At 45.6% G+C, this 16,561-nt stretch overlaps 3 protein-coding genes across 3 annotated transcripts in view; 2 read left to right on the top strand and 1 right to left on the bottom strand.

The window, feature by feature from the left end:
- Nucleotides 1–16,561, top strand: part of LOC127046411 (uncharacterized) — a 632,746-nt gene that overhangs the window by 53,058 nt on the left and 563,127 nt on the right. The gene's annotated exons all lie outside the window — the stretch shown is intronic.
- The window catches only part of GFRA4 (GDNF family receptor alpha 4), a 140,904-nt gene that overhangs the window by 7,848 nt on the left and 116,495 nt on the right, over nucleotides 1–16,561 (top strand). The gene's annotated exons all lie outside the window — the stretch shown is intronic.
- Nucleotides 9,988–16,561, bottom strand: part of ATRN (attractin) — a 384,706-nt gene continuing 378,132 nt past the window's right edge. Inside the window, exon 30 of the mRNA XM_050943298.1 lies at nucleotides 9,988–11,230. Within this exon, the coding sequence (XP_050799255.1) occupies nucleotides 11,223–11,230 (8 nt within the window). The 3' untranslated portion in view covers nucleotides 9,988–11,222. The remainder of the gene's footprint in view (nucleotides 11,231–16,561) is intronic.

Here is a 16,561-nt window from a genome sequence, read left to right as displayed (position 1 = left end):
AGATAGAGATGTATTCTTTGCCAGTTCTATTCCTATTTTGCATTTCATTTCTTCCTCCTTGTTAATATTAATTGTATTAAGTATCTGGTTGTGATTAACCTTTTCAGTGAAGATTGAGGCAAAATAGGCATTAAACACTCAGCGTTCTGGATGTCGTCCGATATTAGTTCTCCTTTCCCACTAAGTAGAGAATCTGCCCTTTGTTTGGTCTTTCTCTTGTTCCTCCTATATTTACAGTACTACTGCTTACTGCCTTTCCTGTCCCTTGTGAGGTGTAATCCATGTTGTGCCTTAGCCTTTCGGATTTTGTCCCTGCCTGCTTGTGCTATCCTTTTGTACTCCTCCTTTGCTATTTCTCCATATTTCCACTCTTTGTAGGATTCCTTTTATATTTTTCAGGTAGTTAAAGACCCCCTAATTGAACCACAATGGCCTCTTACTAGTCTTCCTATCTTCCTTTCACATTGGGACAGTTTGCTGTGGCACCTTTATTATTCTCTCTTTAAAAAACCACCATCTCTCCTGAGGTCCTTTTTCTCTTATTTTCTTCCCATGGGACCTTACTTACCAGTTCGCTGAATTTGGTAAAGTCTGCTTCTTTTTTTTTTTTTTTAAAGTCCATTGTCCTTACTCTGCTGCTCTCACGCCTTCTTTTCCTTAGAATGATGAAATCTATTATTTCATGATCCATTTCACTCAAATTGCCTTCAGATTCACAACATCCCTGTTGGTCAGTTAAATCTAAGATGGCTGCCCCCCATAGTACAGTGTGCCTGTTCTTGACCCCTCTCTCCACTTTCTGAAACAAAATGTCCCCGATATATTCCAAGAACGTATTGGACATTTTACGTTTTGCCATGTTACATTTCCAACAGATGTCTGCGTAGTTAAAGTCCTCCGTTACTACCAGATCTTGTTTTGGACATGTCTGATTGTTCTAGAAATGCCTTATCCACCCCCACTTCCTGATTTGGTGGTCCGTAGTAGACATCTGCCATGAAAAGTCTCCCTTTTATCTTTACCCAGACACTTTCAACTGCTCGGTCTCTCACCTCCTTCTGGACCTCAGAACAAGTGTATACACTCTTGATGTATAATGCAACATGTCCTCTCTTTTTACCTTGCCTGTCCTTCTTGAACAAGCTATACTGATATTCCGGTCATGAGATTTCTCCCAATAATTCTCTGTGGTACATAATTTAGCATATGTACTAATACTTCCAGTTCTTCCTGCTATTCCTCACACTCCTTGCATTTGTAAATAGACATCTAAGATGTTGAGCCGATTTGCCCACTATTATCCCTCTTGTTGCACCTATTGCCCTTTTCCATCCCCCACAACATCTAGCCCTTGTTAAGGTCAGATTTTTCTATATCTGCCTGTGGACGTTTGTCTCCTGCCTCCTTTTCACCTAGTTGAAAGCCCTCCTCACTGAGTCAGTGCGTGAAAAGGCTCTTTTCCTTCTTGGTCAGATGGACCCCATCTCTTCCTAACAGTCCTTCTTCCTGGAACAGCCTCCAAAGCCACAACTCTTCTGTTGACACCATCTGTGAAACCATGCATTCATCTCCAGGATGTGTCTCTCTGCCTGAGCCCTTGTCCTCAACCAGGAGGATGGACAAGAACACCCCTTGTGCTCCCGACTCCTTCATCCTTGCTCTCACAGTCCCGTAGTCACTGCTGATCTGCTCAGGGTCAGACCTGACCATGTTGTTAGTGCCCAGCTGGAGGAACAGCATGGGGTAGTATTCAGAGAGGCCAGATGAGCCTCTGCAACCTTTCCATAATGTCTCAAACATGGATGCCAGGTAGGCAGCACATCACCCAGGACATCCTTTCAGGTCATCAGATGGATACTTCCATCCCCCTCAGAAAGGAGTCCCTGACCACCGCAACCCTACGTCTCTTCCTCTTGGCTGTGATGGCTGTGAGCCTCCCAACCGTGGGGGCAGGTGGGTTCTCCTCCTGTTGCCAGTACAGCAGTGCCAGTTCTTGACCGTGATCGATGGGGGGATGTGATAGGGAGCAGAGCACCATCTACTGCCCAAGGTGGCCAGCAGCCAGTCCCCTCCCCAAAGAACAGCCAGTTCTGTCTACTCCTCTGATGCCACTCTAGTCATGTGTAGCTGGTTAGCATCCTCCATCCTGTACTTCTCCATGTGCATCCAGCTGAAGTCCTAGAACTCCTGGATGTGACACCACCTCCGGCAGCTCTCTTGCCTACTTTCTGAGGGCCACCACCCACAGACACCTCTTACACTGGGTGCTTCCCCTGGCCTGGCTTTCTTCAGCAGCGACATGCAGGCTGCGTTCCCGACAAGTCACCAGCAGCTGGGTCGAAGCCTTCAGGGTCAGGATGCCCGTCTGCCAGGGCCCCGATAAGGGCAGGCAGAGGAAGAGCTAGTAATGATGTTGGTGATGTGTCATTTTTCTCCCATGGCGGGGTTGCAGAAGCAGCTTTTGAGGGGAGGGCCCTGATAATAATAATACCCAGCTCTTCCATGCTGCTTTTCATCCAGAGATCTCAAAGTGCTTCATGAAGGAGGTCAGAATTGTTGTCCCAGTTTTACAGATGGGGGGGAAACTGAGGCAGAGCAGTGATGTGAGTTGCCCAAGGCCACTCAGCAGGCCTGTGGCAGAGCAGAACCCAGGTCTTTTTGCATCCCAGTCCAGTGCTCTATTCACAAGGCAAGACTGCCTCTTAGGAATCAGCCCCAGGGTGGACAATTGTCAAGTATAATTCCCAATTCTGGACCTTAGCATCCAAAATATGGGTACTAGCATGAATTCCTCTAAGCTTAATTACCAGCTTAGATCTGATAGGCTGCCACCAATCAGGAATTTTTAGGGCCTGATACCATCTGGTCCCCCCAAAACCTTCCCAGGGGACCCCAAGACCCAGATTCCTTGAGTCTCACAACAAAGGGAAATAAGCCATTCCCTCCTCCCTCCCTTCTTCCTCCCAGCTCCTTCCTGCCCTGGGAACACTAGGAGATCGCCTGATTCAACTTTTTGAATCACCACGCCGAGAGGAGTGTTACCTTCCCCCCTCACCCAGAGGCAATACAAGCTGTGTGAATATAACACAAAGAGAAAATTTATCCTTCCCTTCTCCCCACCAATTCCCTTGAACCTTAACTAGGAGAAAAAAATTAAACAGGTCTTAAAAGCAAAACTTTTAATAAGAAAGAAAGAAAAAAGTAAAAGGTTTATCTCTTCACTTTAGATGGTAAAAAGTTACAGAGTCTTTCAACTATAAACAGTAGAAATAAACTTTCTCCAGCAGAAACACAATTTAAGCTACTTCCAGCAAGTACACATATGCAAATGGAAAAACAAATTAAAAGACTATGACCGCCTTTTCTTACTCACAATTCTGAATAAATAAGAGACTGTAGCAGGGAGATTGGCAGAAACCTGGTTGCACCTCTAGTCCCATCCAGGACCTTGAGAGAACAAAGCCAAATCCAAAACCCACAAACAAAGGCTTCCCTCCCATGAGATTTGAAAGTATTTTGTCTCCTGATTGGTCCTCTGGTCAGGTGTTTGCAGGTCACTGTTTGTTAACCCTTTATAGGTGAAAGAGACATTAACCCTTAGCTATCTGTTTATGACACAATCTATGTGTAAGGGGCAGCATGATGGGCAAGTGCGCAGACAAGGCTGATGTCATTGTCAGAGTAGAAGGGACAAGATCAGAAACAAAATCAGGTTAACTGATGTGGGGATGGGGCCTTGTAAGTGAAGACAAGAAGCTTGAGCTTGATACAATGGAAGATGGAGCGCCTACTCCAGGGGGTGATGTGGTCAGAGAGATGGGCGAGGGAGAAGATTGCACTTGATGTGGATTGTGAGGAGAGAGTAGATTGGTGCAGATGGCGATGTGAGAATCAGGGAGGCCAGAAACCAGGCTGCAGTAGTTGGGGTTGGAACAGGGTGAAGGCTATTGAGAGTTTAGCTGTATAGAGAGAAGGCAAGAAAATCTTAGCAATGTCCTGGAGGAAGAAGTGGCAGAATTTGGACACAGTCTGGCAGGGCAAGATAATCCCTGGGTGACAGGCCCTGGGGCGTCATACAGTGATGATAGCAAGGAAGGGGAAAAGGGGAAGGAGAGATTGGGAGGAAAGATCAGGAGCTTAGTTTTGGATGTGTTACATTAAATTGACAGACCTCCAGGAAATGTCAGAGAGATATTTTAGAACACTACCTAGATCTTTTCACCAGCACAGCTCAAAGCGCTTTACAATTTACAGATGGGGAAACTGAGGTGCACAAAAAGGTGGAGTGGCTTGCCCAAGGTCACCCAGCAGGCCAGCGGCAGTGGTTGCCCAGGCATAGAGCCTAGGTCTCCTGAGTCCTGGTCCCCTTGGCGCACTATTGTTATTGAATATTTGGCTTGTGTTAGCACCTAGGGTCTCCGATCCCCGATTGTGCTAGATTGTGGACAAACACAGAACAAAGAGATGGTCCCTGCCCCAGAGCACTTACAGTCTGAGTATCAGACAAGAAACAAAAGGGGGGTACAGACAGAGAACAGTCAGATCATTGTGATCAGCATAATAAGCAGTGGGCAGAGCTCACCAGCTGCCTGACTATTTAGAATGATTGTGGGCATCCAGGCAGAGGTGAATTGGAAGGTCAGATTTGAAGGAGGCAGCATACAGGGTTCTCCTTCCACACATTTGGGATGCCATGGGAGCATGACCGTTGCATGGTCTTTCCTATGGACCAGCGGCCGAGTCCCCTCCCATTTTACTTTTAGCTGAAAGTTTCCCCATCCTCCTGGCTTCTAATATATCACGTGCCAAAGTCTGCTGGAAAGATGGGGCCAGATCCTCAATGGGTGTAAATGATCATAGCTCCATCGGTGTTACTAAGTGTTTCTTTCAAGTGATGACTGTTTTCTTCTTTTCTTTCCTGGGCCAGGAATCACCTGTCCAAAACTCAGTCCTATTCTGTATCCCCTCTGCTCTTCATCTCTCTTACGTTCACTCTGAAAACATCTCTTTTTCTCTCCGTGTGTGGCTCTGAGCGCCTCTCTCTTTTTAGCCGCTGTTATTCGTTGTGTACCGAACTCCATAACCCTATAATTCATCTTTCTCTTTAAAGCCTTCTGGGATGCAGTTTGCATGAAAGGCACTATATAAAAATAGTTGTATTGTGGTTTTGATTTATTGACTCCAACTGCAAAAATCTCTCCTCTTTCCAATACTTGCTGCATGTGGGTGTTTTGACAGGGTTGTGCAATATCACTTACTAACCTAACCACAGACGCATAAGTTGGAGGGTACATTGACACTCAAGTGTATGCAGCTGGTTTATAGCTCACATGTCCGATTTATTGAGGTGGGCGGGGGGGATGGAGACAGGTCCTCCAATACCTCCTCGCTAGGTATGATTTAATGGTTTATCTTCCATACACCACTGCTCTCAGCGGTGTATTGTTTGAATCCGAGGGGAGAGCAGTCATCTTTGGCAACAAGATTTTAAAATTGTCCAGATGCTAAATGGTTAGGATTTAGGGCATAAGGATCCCAATGGGTTTTACTTTCTGTGCTTGTTACTTTTACAAAGAAGACAAAAGCCCAAGCACGTAATTCAGATCAAGAGTCACCATTATTCATTTGCCGGAATAGCATTTTGCCTGTTGTAAGACTCAGTTGTTGTAGATTGCCGGGTGGAATTTGTGTCAATGCCTTTTGTTTCTGGCTTTGTCCCAGCAAAGATGAGTTTAGCTCCCTATGGTTTTATAAACAATGAAGAGCAATCCATAGGGGTGGGTGAAAATGGCCAAGAGGTATGTGGTCTAGTGATTGTATTCTCAGCTCCGCTTCCACCTGCTATATGTTTCCCCTCCCGTCTTTTTATCTATTTAGATCGGGGTGGGCAAACTTTTTGGCCTGAGGCACGCATCGGGTTTCATAAATTGTATGGGGGGCCAGTTAGGGGAGAGGGTCATGGCCCGGCCCTCACCTCCTATCTCTTTCCACTCCCCACCCCCGCCGGGACTCCTGCTCCATCCAACCCCCCCATTCCCTGACGGCCCCCCTGGGATCCCTGCCCCATCTACCACCACCCCCCAGCTCCCTGTCCCCTGCCTGCCCCCAGACCCCCGCCACCCCATCCAACTCCTCCTCTCATTCCTGATGGCTCCCCTGGGACCCCTGCCCCATCCAACCACCCCTTCTCCCTGTCCCCTGACTGCCCCTGGAACCCCTGCCCCTGACTGCCCCCTGCCACCCATCCAACCTCCCCTCCTTCCTGCCTGCTTCCATTCAGCCACCACGCAGCACAGAGCACTGGGTCAGGCCGGGCTCTGCAGCTGTGCTGCCCAGGAGCTCGCAGCCCCGCAGCCCAAAGCATTGCGCCAGCAGTGGGGCGAGCTGAGGCTGCAGGGGAGAAGGAACAGCAGGGGAGGGGCCAGGGGCTAGCCTCCCAGGCCAGGAGCTCAGGGGCCAGGCAGGATGGTCTTGTGGGCTGGATGTTTGCCTACCCCTGATTTAGATTATAAGCTTCTGAGGGGCAGGGACTTTCTCTCACTGTATGTGCAGCACCCAATGGGCCCAGTTTTTGTTGGGCCTCTGACTAGTACCAAAATAATAATAAAGCTTCCTGACTAAACAGACGACCCTTTCCATACTTCTCAGTATCCAAGGTTCTGCAGAAAATAAATGCCCTTGTAAGTTGCGGGTATAACCTGGTTGTCATGGGGTTGTCTGGGCATCCTAAGGGCCAGGAAAAGAGGTAAAGCCTTTGAGTATTGATGGTGCTCAGGTTCCCCAGTGACAGGGCAAGGAAGGCTAGTGAGTCTTTCGCAAATCATTCCCCTGGCAGTTCAGAAATGGAATCAAACCCCTTTCTGAGGCACCATGGTGAGCCTATGCTTTTGGGCTTCAGCTGCCGGCTTCTGGGTTTCTTTCTCTGGGTGGCATCTGTAATCTAGATTTTTTTTTTCAACTCTTGTAAATGAAGCACTCATCTGCTGTGGTGACAAATTAAGTAAAATAAGAAAGAAACAGAGCTTTCTGTGGGCAGCTGAACACCAAAGAGCTGCTCATGTGAGCATTAAACTTGGTATTAACAAAACAGAGCTAAAAGTGTCATGACATAAATAAAAGCAGAGGTAGGGGGAATACTTTCCTCCTGCCTGGTGAGGTTCTGCAACTGGGGGACCGCTGCTGTGTTGGACTTCATTATACTTCAGTTATGTTAGCAGCTAGAGGCACCATCTGAGATCAGGGCCCCATCCTGCTAGGCACTATAAAGCTATGGAATAAGAGACAGTCCCTGCCCTGAATAGCTTACCATCTAAATAGATACCCACACGGTGGAAGGAAAACTTTCCAGTGACTTTTCTTTGGGGCTGGTGTGTGATCCTGCCTTGATTCATAGAGGCTAAGGCCAGAAGGCACAACTGTGATCATCTAGTCTGACCTCCTGTTTAGCACAGGCCATAGGATTCCCCCAAATAATTCCTAGGGCAGATCTTTATAAAAAACATCCCATCTTGGTTATAAAATGGTCAGTGACGGAGAACCCAGCATGACCTTTGGTAAGTTGTTCCAATGGTTAATTACCCTTGCTATTAAAAAATGTACATGTTATTCCACAGCTGAATTTGTTTACCTTCAAATTCCAGATACTGGAAGTACTCTGCTTTTCTTGGCTAGGTGCTTATAAACTGTGATCAAGTCGCCCCTTAACTTTCTCTTCTTAAAAATAAACAAATTGAGCTCCCTGAGTCGATTGCTATAAGGCAGGTTTTCTAATCCTTTCCTCATTCTCGTGATTCTTCTCTGAATCCCTCTGCAATTTATCAACATCCTTCTTGAATGAATTCCTTGATATTGATAAATTGCAAGTCTCGCAATAATTGCTGTTTTACTTCACGCCCCAGCTCCTGGCATCCCGTGTTTGAGAACACTTCACCTTTTGTTTTTTAAATCTACAGTTGGAGCCCTTGTTTTGGGTGGAAGCTTGAAAACAAGATCCAAGTGCATCCTAGGGGCTCGGAAACCAGAACACACAGAAAGCAACCTCCAAATTGTTTTTTTTTTTTTAATCTCTCATGATTTTAAAGGCAATCTTAATGCTATGTTTTGCTACATCCTAGGCATATTTTTGGTGAAGAGTTATGGTATATTCCAAGTGCAATTTATTTTGTTCTCTCTTTCTCTGTCTCCTCTTCCCCCCCCCCCCCCGCCTCTGCCACTCCTGAATCCACCCAGAGATGGCCAAACAGTATGCAGGGCAATCCCTTATCTCAGATATCTCAGCCCAATAATAATGCCTGGCTCCCAAGGAGCAGCTCTGCCTCAAGAGTTTACTCTACTCAGAGACCAAGGTGGAGAGTAAAATCTCCACCTGCTCCCACAGATCCCTTTACCATAAACTTGTATAACCAAAACCTAATGTGATGATCCCCAGGGGTATGCAGAGTTGTGAAGCACCTGGCCACCACTGGCCCATAGCGAGAAGTGGGCTGCTGTAGCTCAGCTGTCTGAGACCAATAGCCTCTGGGAACACAAGCACTGCTCTCCGGGCCCCTGCAGCCCTTCCTCTCTCTCTACAGGTCAGTGATAATCCTCCAAGCCCTTCCTACAGTGTCCGGCACTTAACCACTGGGGCCACTTACAGAAATTCCCAGGTTTGCTATCCCCAAGGGGATAGTGTACACTCCAGCTGGTTGGTTCGGCTGAGGATCACGTACTTTATAACATCACAGTGCTGAGATATATTTATTGTGAAAACAATCATACGTTTATTAAAGGCTTAGATTTAAAAGATAATAATGAAGGATAATAATGGCAACAAATGGCTACCCAAACAACAAAAAGTGTAACACACTTTCGAGAGTCTAAATTTAGCTTTAACAGGCTAATTCCTTGTCTGAAGCTGTCTCACCTAAAGCAAGTTATCTCCCAACATCTCCAGCCAACATGGCTGGGATCCCTCTTTCATGAATGCCAAAAGCACTGTCCTTGTTTGCTTTCTCAGTGAAGATAAAGAGACAAGTGAATATACATCCTTTGTCTAGTCAAAACCTGCTTGTCAACCCTGCTTCGATTCAGACTCCAACGTATTTTCCAATATATACACACCTAACTCCTTACATAGTGTCAGTACGTATATTTCATGATAATATTAATGACCAGTGTTATCCAGGCTTTGATTTAAGGTCCCACATGACATTCTTTATGGATAAATACTGTGAAAGCGGTGTGCAAGGTGTAGTGAGTTTGTCTGGCTTATAAGAGTTGCTGTTAGAGAACAGGGAATCCTTTGCCAGTTGGCACTGAGGGATTCTTAGGGTCACATCTGACAAGTATTTCGTCCAAGACTAAAAGCTTGCTCACATGCTAGGAAAAAGAACTTAGAAGACTATGTGTAACTGTGCCATCTGGTGACAGCTGCCTTAATATTGGATACAATAAACTGACTCCTTCTGGGAATAGATGACTGATGTACCAGAGTGGCTTGTATGTTTCACTGTTGTTGATGTGGCTCTGGAGTTGCTCTTTCCTTAGAATCTTGGTACATACAGTATTAAGCACCTTTAAAAGATTTCACACCAAATGTGACAAAATAAAGGTATGGACACTTGGGACTTCTATAATAAGGGTTGAGGGTTTGCTACCTACTAATGGAGAACAAAGTAAACTGATATGGTGAATTACTATAGAGGGCATGAAATGAATCCGAACTACTTGCTTAAGGGACTGTATGGAGTTACATTTGCATCAGTGTTTCAAGCAGCCTTTATGCTCCTAGTAACAAAGGTTAGCTGAATTATACTGACTGATTTGCTGCCAAATTTGCAGACAACTTTGTTTCATTTCTCCTTTTCCCCCCTGTAATTCAGTTTGTCTTGTTTCCTTCTCTTGTTAATGATCCTGTGCAACATTTTCCGGACTTCGATGTAGCAGTTCCACCCCCTCCCCCAAAGAAACGCATCATGCACCTGTGCCTCTTGTTATGGCAACATCGTCTTTTGGATGGCTTGCAGGAGCCAAAGTGCCTCTGCTAAGAGCAATCTAAAAAGACTTGCATGGCCTATAAATACCTTCAAGGTGATGAGAAGGAATTATTCTCCACCTCCGAAAAAGCTAGGACTAAGAGCGATGGTTTGAACCGATGGGAGGAAAAGTTCAGGCTCTGTGTTAGGGAAACATTGTTTTTAACAGTGAGAACAACTGGAATAGAAAAAAGTGAAGTAGACTCTCCATTGATGTAAATGGGACCGAACAGGCGTTGGTTAGAGTTGTAGAACTGGATCTAATGGATTCAGGCATCCAACTCCCTTTGAATTTTCTAGCTGCCATAGGAAAGCCCTGTGATAGTTCCAGCCACAGCTGAGATTTAGGCCACTGGCAACCAAAAAGAGGGGAAGAGCTTCCAGGACCCAGTTTCACTAGGATGCTCTGTTGTACCTTTGAAATGAAAAGGGATCTTGGATTAGCAAATGATGATGTGAGCTAGTAAAAATGAGAACCCTATGCAGGATGCAAGTGGCTCTTGGGAGTAGCACACTGGAGGAGTGAAGAAGGTCAGTAGATGAATAGGGTCTTGGAGGTGAGATGCACAGGGAAAAGGGGTGGTCTGGACTTGGATTTGGGTACACAGGCAGACATCTGTAGAGCAACTGGGAGTCAAGAAGGGAAGAGTGGAGGCAGTGGGAGGATCAGAAATTGGGTCAAGAATTGTTATCACCAAAGGGTGAGGGGTTTCCCAGTCTGATCTCACTGCCACAGGCCCCGAAGGGGAATTCTGCATTGCTTGTCACTTGAGATTCCAATTCCGCTGGACCCACCTGTCACTGGGGAGCTGGGTCATGCACATCCCCAGGTAATAAAGTTTCAAAGACAGACACACACACACACGCGCGCGCGCATCTGCAGAGGCCCCTATTCTAGAGGATACATTTATGCAGAAGATGCATATAGCACATTTTCACAGCTGAGACCCTCGCAGAGCATGGGTAGTAGCTGGACCCGATCCCATAGGGAGTCCTCCCCACTGGCCAATGCTCTAGAAGCTGTGCTGAGCTTTCCTTAGCTTGGAGTCACAGGTAGCATGACCTCGTGAGGATAAGGCACATGAGAAGAGGCTGAGGGAACTCAATTTATACCAAATAGAAAAGGGAAAAAGATGGAGGGAGGAACATGATCGCAGTCTATAAATACCTTCAAAGTAACAGTGTCATGGGAGGAAGAGGAATCAGTCACACTCCTAGAAGACAAAAGAAAGATCAATAGTATAAAGTGGAAGAGGAAAGATTTAGGGGAAAACTCTTACCAGTCGGAGGCACTGGAGAGTGGCACAGGTTCTTAGGCCGTGGCCAGACTGCTGGGTTAACGTGGTTGTTTTGCAGTAGAGTTCTGTATCTTGAGGAAAGCTAGCTTGGTCATGATGGAGTGCATCCACTTGGCATCCACACACCTGCAACTAGGACACGTTCAACTACAGTGGAACAGCGTTCAACCATGGCTTCTGGGCAGGCATCTCAGAGTTCCTAGCAAAGCAGAATTTGCTTGGCTTTGTACGGAAATGTAGTCTGCTCACCTGGGGATTCTGGGTGGAAAGATCACATGAAGGAGAGCCCTCATAGCCCAGGGAGATGACTGAGGCTATGTCTACACTGCACTTTTGTTGGTAAAATTTTTGTCGGTCAGGAGTGTGAAAAAACCATCCTCCTGACCAGCAAAAGTTTTACCAATGAAACGCACTGGAGTGGACAGCGCTATGTTGGTGGGAGATGCTCTCCTGCTGACAAAGCTACCGCCCCCCATTGAGGGTGGTTTTATTTTGCTGGCAGGAGAGCTCTCTCCTACTGGCAAAGAGCAGCTACATAGGAGACCTCACAGTGGCACTGCTGTAGCTGCACAGCTGTGCCACTGTAAGGTGTACAGGTAGACATAGCCTGAGACCCTATTCCTGTAGAAACTCAAGAGCAGAGGAAAGCAGGTGTTAATGGGACGTGTGTGTGGACAGCCATCCAGCAAAACCAAGCGGGTGAGGCTGGGTGACCCAAGAAGTCCTCGCTAACCATCAATTCTACAGCTTACACAATGGGTGATGAGACTGTGTCTTAATTCTTCTCAGAGAAGTACCAGATAAGCCCTGTACTATAGGTTTCCCAACCTGAGGCACATCCTCGGTCTTTCATTCCATCTCCCCTCGCTTCCCTGGAGGATTTGATAGCACCTGGAGGTTAGGTTCATCACTCTCAGCCCCTCAGGACGTCCCCTGCTTGACCCACTCAATGCACATTAAACTTTAGAAATATGAGAGAGAAATGTAATTGTCACCTTTTTATTATTTCATACTGTGACCGGGTAAGGAAACCCCCGCACCAGATGAGCAGCTGCTCTGGGCCCAGGCAGCCCCACCCCGCCACATCTGCAAAGCATGCCTGGCATGGAGAAGGAGCTCAGCTTGGGAGGGCAGCAGAAGTGAACTGATTTAGTTGGGGATTGGTCTTGCTTTGAGCAGAGGGTTGGACTAGATGACCTCCTGAGGTCTCTTCCAAACCTGATATTCTGTGACCTGCGCTCTGAGCTCCTGCTGCCTGAGGCCTGGCTATAGTAACGTTACCAAACTCGGGATTCTCAGAAGGTCTGAGTTTGTTTGACTCCAGGACTTTAATGGCTTTACTCATTGGGAAAGAGGGGTCTGGTAAGAAATGATCCAAGGAGATGGCAGGATACCCCTCTGATGGTGCAGAATTTTGCTCAGTGGTGGGCAACCTGCGGCCCGGGCCGCTTCCCGCAGCTCCCATTGGCCAGGAACGGTAAACTGTGGTCACTTGGAGCTGCGGGTGGCCATGCCTGCGGATGGTCAATGTAAACAAATTGTCTCGTGGCCTACCAGCAGATTACCCTGATGGGCCGCAGGTTGCCCACCACTGATTTAGCTGTTTGCACTGGCCCCTGGATTGGAACCCAGTGGGTGCAGGTTCCCCTACCAATACCTAGGTGATGCTGAAGGCAGAGGCCGACTCCTGATACTGAGAGTCTAGGGGGGAGAAGGCTCTGAGGACAGAAGGGTCAAGATCCTGAAACCTCAACCCAGGGGGAGCCCTGGAGCCCCCTTGACTAAACCAGAGGGCTACCCTGTCGCTGGACCCTGAAAGGGGCAGATCTAAAACACATGATGTGGCACAGAGGGCAGGACCACCACAGGACCAGAGTGGCTTCCAGCATGGGGGTGATAGGAAAGAAGAGAACCTGCCACACCCTGGCTGAGCATTGGATGGCACCCGTGGTGACTGATCCCCTTCACACACAATCAAGAGTAAATATTGACCCAAAGATTTGGATAATCACTGCCAACATCCCTTTTGGTCTCCACATGTAAAGGTCAGCAAATTCCTCCCTGCATCATGCAACAACTGGTAAAATCATGTTTCCTCAGAGGGTAAGAAGAGAATATAGAGCCCGTGAAATGAACTTTAACGGGGTGGCTGTTGTTGCTTTGTCTGCTGCTGCTTTTGGTTTGCTTTTGGTTTAGCAGTGAAAGGCTAAGAACCTGACCCAGTAGCTACTTAGAGCCAAGGAACATAAGAACGGCAATGCTAGGTCAGACCAATGGTCCATCTAGCCCAGTATCCTGTCCTCTGACAGTGGCCAATGGCAGGTGCTTCAAAGGGAATGAACAGAACATGGTAATTATCAAGCGATCCATCCCCTATCACCTAGTCCCAAAATCTGGCAGTCAGAGTTTATGGACGCAGAGGGGTTGCATCCCTGACCATCTTGGCTAATAGCCATTGTTGGATCTATCCTCTATGAACTTATCTATTTCTTTTTGAAACCCAGTTGTACTTTTGGCCTTCACAACATCCCCTGGCAATGTTCCCCACGCTGACTGTGCATTGTGTGAAGTAGTATTTCCTTTTGTTAGTTTTAAAGCTGCTGCCTATTGATTTCATTAGACGATCCCCTGGTTCTTGTGTTGTGTGAACAGGTATATAACTTCCTTACTCACTTTCTCCACACTAGTCATGATTTTATAGACCTCTATTTTATCTCCCCCCCACACACACACCCCTTAGTTATCTCTTTTCTAAGCTGAACATTCCCAGTCTTTTTAATATCTCCTCATATGGAAGCTGATCCATCCCCCTGATCATTTTTGTTGCCCTTCTCTGTTCCATTTCCATTTCTAATACATCTTTTTTGAGAGGGGGCAACCAGAACTGGGCACAGTATTCAAGGTATGGGTGTATCCTGGATACATATGTATATGTGTGTGTGTGTGTGTGTGTGTGTGTGTGTGTGTGTGTGTGTGTGTGTGTGTGTATATATGTGCCATTATGATATTTACTCTTATTATCTATCCCTTTTCTAATGGTTTCTAACATTCTTAGTTTTTGTTTGTTTTTTTTACTCCCACTGCACATTGAGCAGATGTTTTCGGAGAACTATCTACAGTGACAACAAGATCTTTTTCTTGAGTGGTAACAGCTAATTTAGACCCCATCATTTTATATGTACAGCTGGAATTACGTTGTGCAATGTGCATTACTTTGCATTTATCACCATTGAATTTCATCTGCCATTTTGTTGCCCAGTCACCCAGTTTTGTGAGATCCCTTTGTAACTCTTTGAAGTCAGCTTTGCACTTAACTGTCTTCAGTAATTTTGTATCATCTGCGGACTTTCCAACGTCATTGTTTACTTCTTTTTCCAGATCATTTATGAATATGTTGAATGGCGCTGATGAAAAACGACCATTTATTTCTAACCTTTGTTTCCTGTCTTTTTAACCAGTTACTGATCCATGAGAGGACCTTCTCTCTTATCATATGATTGCTTTCTTTGCTCTAGAGCCTTTTGTGAGGGACCTTGTCAAAGGCTTTTTGAAAGTTCAAGTACATTATATCCACTGAATCACCCTTGTACATGTTTGTGATTCCCTCAAAGAATTCTAATAGATTGGTGAGGCGTGATTTCCTTTTGCAAAAATTGTGTCAACTCCTTGCCAACAAATCATGTTCATCTGTGTGTCTGATAATTCTGTTCTTTTCTGTAGTTTCAAGTCAATCAATTGGCCTGGTACAGAAATTATGCTTACTGACCTGTAATTGCCAGGATTGCTTCTGGAGTCTTTTTCAAAACTGGTGTCACATAAGCTATCCTCCAGTACAGCGACTGATTTAAGCGATAGGTTACATATCACAGTTAGTAGTTCTGCAATTTCCTATTTGAGTTCTTTCAGAACTCTTGGTGAATACCATCTGGTCCTGTTGACTTATTACTATTTAATCAATTTGTCCCAAAGCCTCCTCTATCAAGCTCAATTTGAACCGTTCCTCAGATTTGTCACCTAAAAAGAATGGCTCAGGTGTGGAAATCTCCGTAACATCCTGTGCAATAAAGACGAATGTAAAGAATTCATTTAGCTTCTCTGCAATGGCCTTAACTTCCTTGAATGCTTATTTAGCACCTTGATTGTCCAGTGGCCCCACTGGTTGTTTAGCAGGCTTCATACTTCTGATATTCTTAACATTTTTGCTGTTCATTTGTTTCATTTGCTAGTTGCTCTTCAAATTCTATTTTGGCCTACCTAATTACACTTTTACACTTGACTTGCCAGACTTTCTATTTTTCTCTGTAGGATTTGACTTCCAATTTTTAGAGCAGGCCTTTTTTCCTATAAGTAAACCACCCCTTTTACTCTGCTTAGCTATGATGGCATTTTTTTTGTCATCTTACTGTATTATCTATATGGGGTATATATTTAATTTGAGCCTCTATTATGGTGGGTTTTTTAAATTTCCATGCAGTTTGCAGGCATTTCACTCTTGTGACTGTACCTTTTAATTTCCATTTAACTAGCGCTCTCATTTTTAAGTAGTTCCTCTTTTTGAAGTTAAATGTTACTGTGATGGGCTTATTTGGTATTTTTCCATCTACAAGGATGTTAAATTTAATTATATTATGGTCACTATTACAAAGCAGTTCAGCTATATTCACCTCTTGGACCAGATCCTGTATGCCATTTAGGACTAAATCAAGAATTGCCTTTCTCCTCGCAGGTTTCTGGACTAAGCTACTCCAAGAAGCAGTCGTTAATGGTGTCTAGAAATTTTATCTTTGCATCCCTCCCTGTGGTGACACAGAATCATAGAACTGGAAGAGACATTGTGAGGTCATCTAGTCCAGTCCCCTGCACTCAAGGCAGGACAAAGTATTATCTAGACCATCCCTGACAGGTGTTTGTCCAACCTGCTCTTAAAAATCCCCAATGATGGAGATTCCACAACCTACCTAGGCAATTTATTCCAGTGCTTAACCACCCTGACAGTTAGGAAGTTTCTCCTAATGTCCAACCTAAACTGCTGTTGCTGCAGTTTAAGCCCATTGCTTCTTGTCCTATCCTCAGAGGTTAAAAGAGAACAATTTTTCTCCCTCCTCCTTGTAACAACCTTTTATGTACTTGAAAACTGTTATGTCCCATTCCAGTCTTCTCTTCTCCTGACTAAACGACCCCAATTTTTTCAATCTTCCCTCATAGGGCATGTTTTCTAGACCTTTAATAAATTTGTGTTGATCTTCT

Source organism: Gopherus flavomarginatus, chromosome 3 (genome assembly GCF_025201925.1).
Source record: "Gopherus flavomarginatus isolate rGopFla2 chromosome 3, rGopFla2.mat.asm, whole genome shotgun sequence".
In the NCBI taxonomy this organism is placed as follows: Eukaryota; Metazoa; Chordata; order Testudines; family Testudinidae; genus Gopherus; species Gopherus flavomarginatus.
Note: the sequence above shows the minus strand (reverse complement) of the source record. Positions and strands in the feature narration are given on the sequence as shown.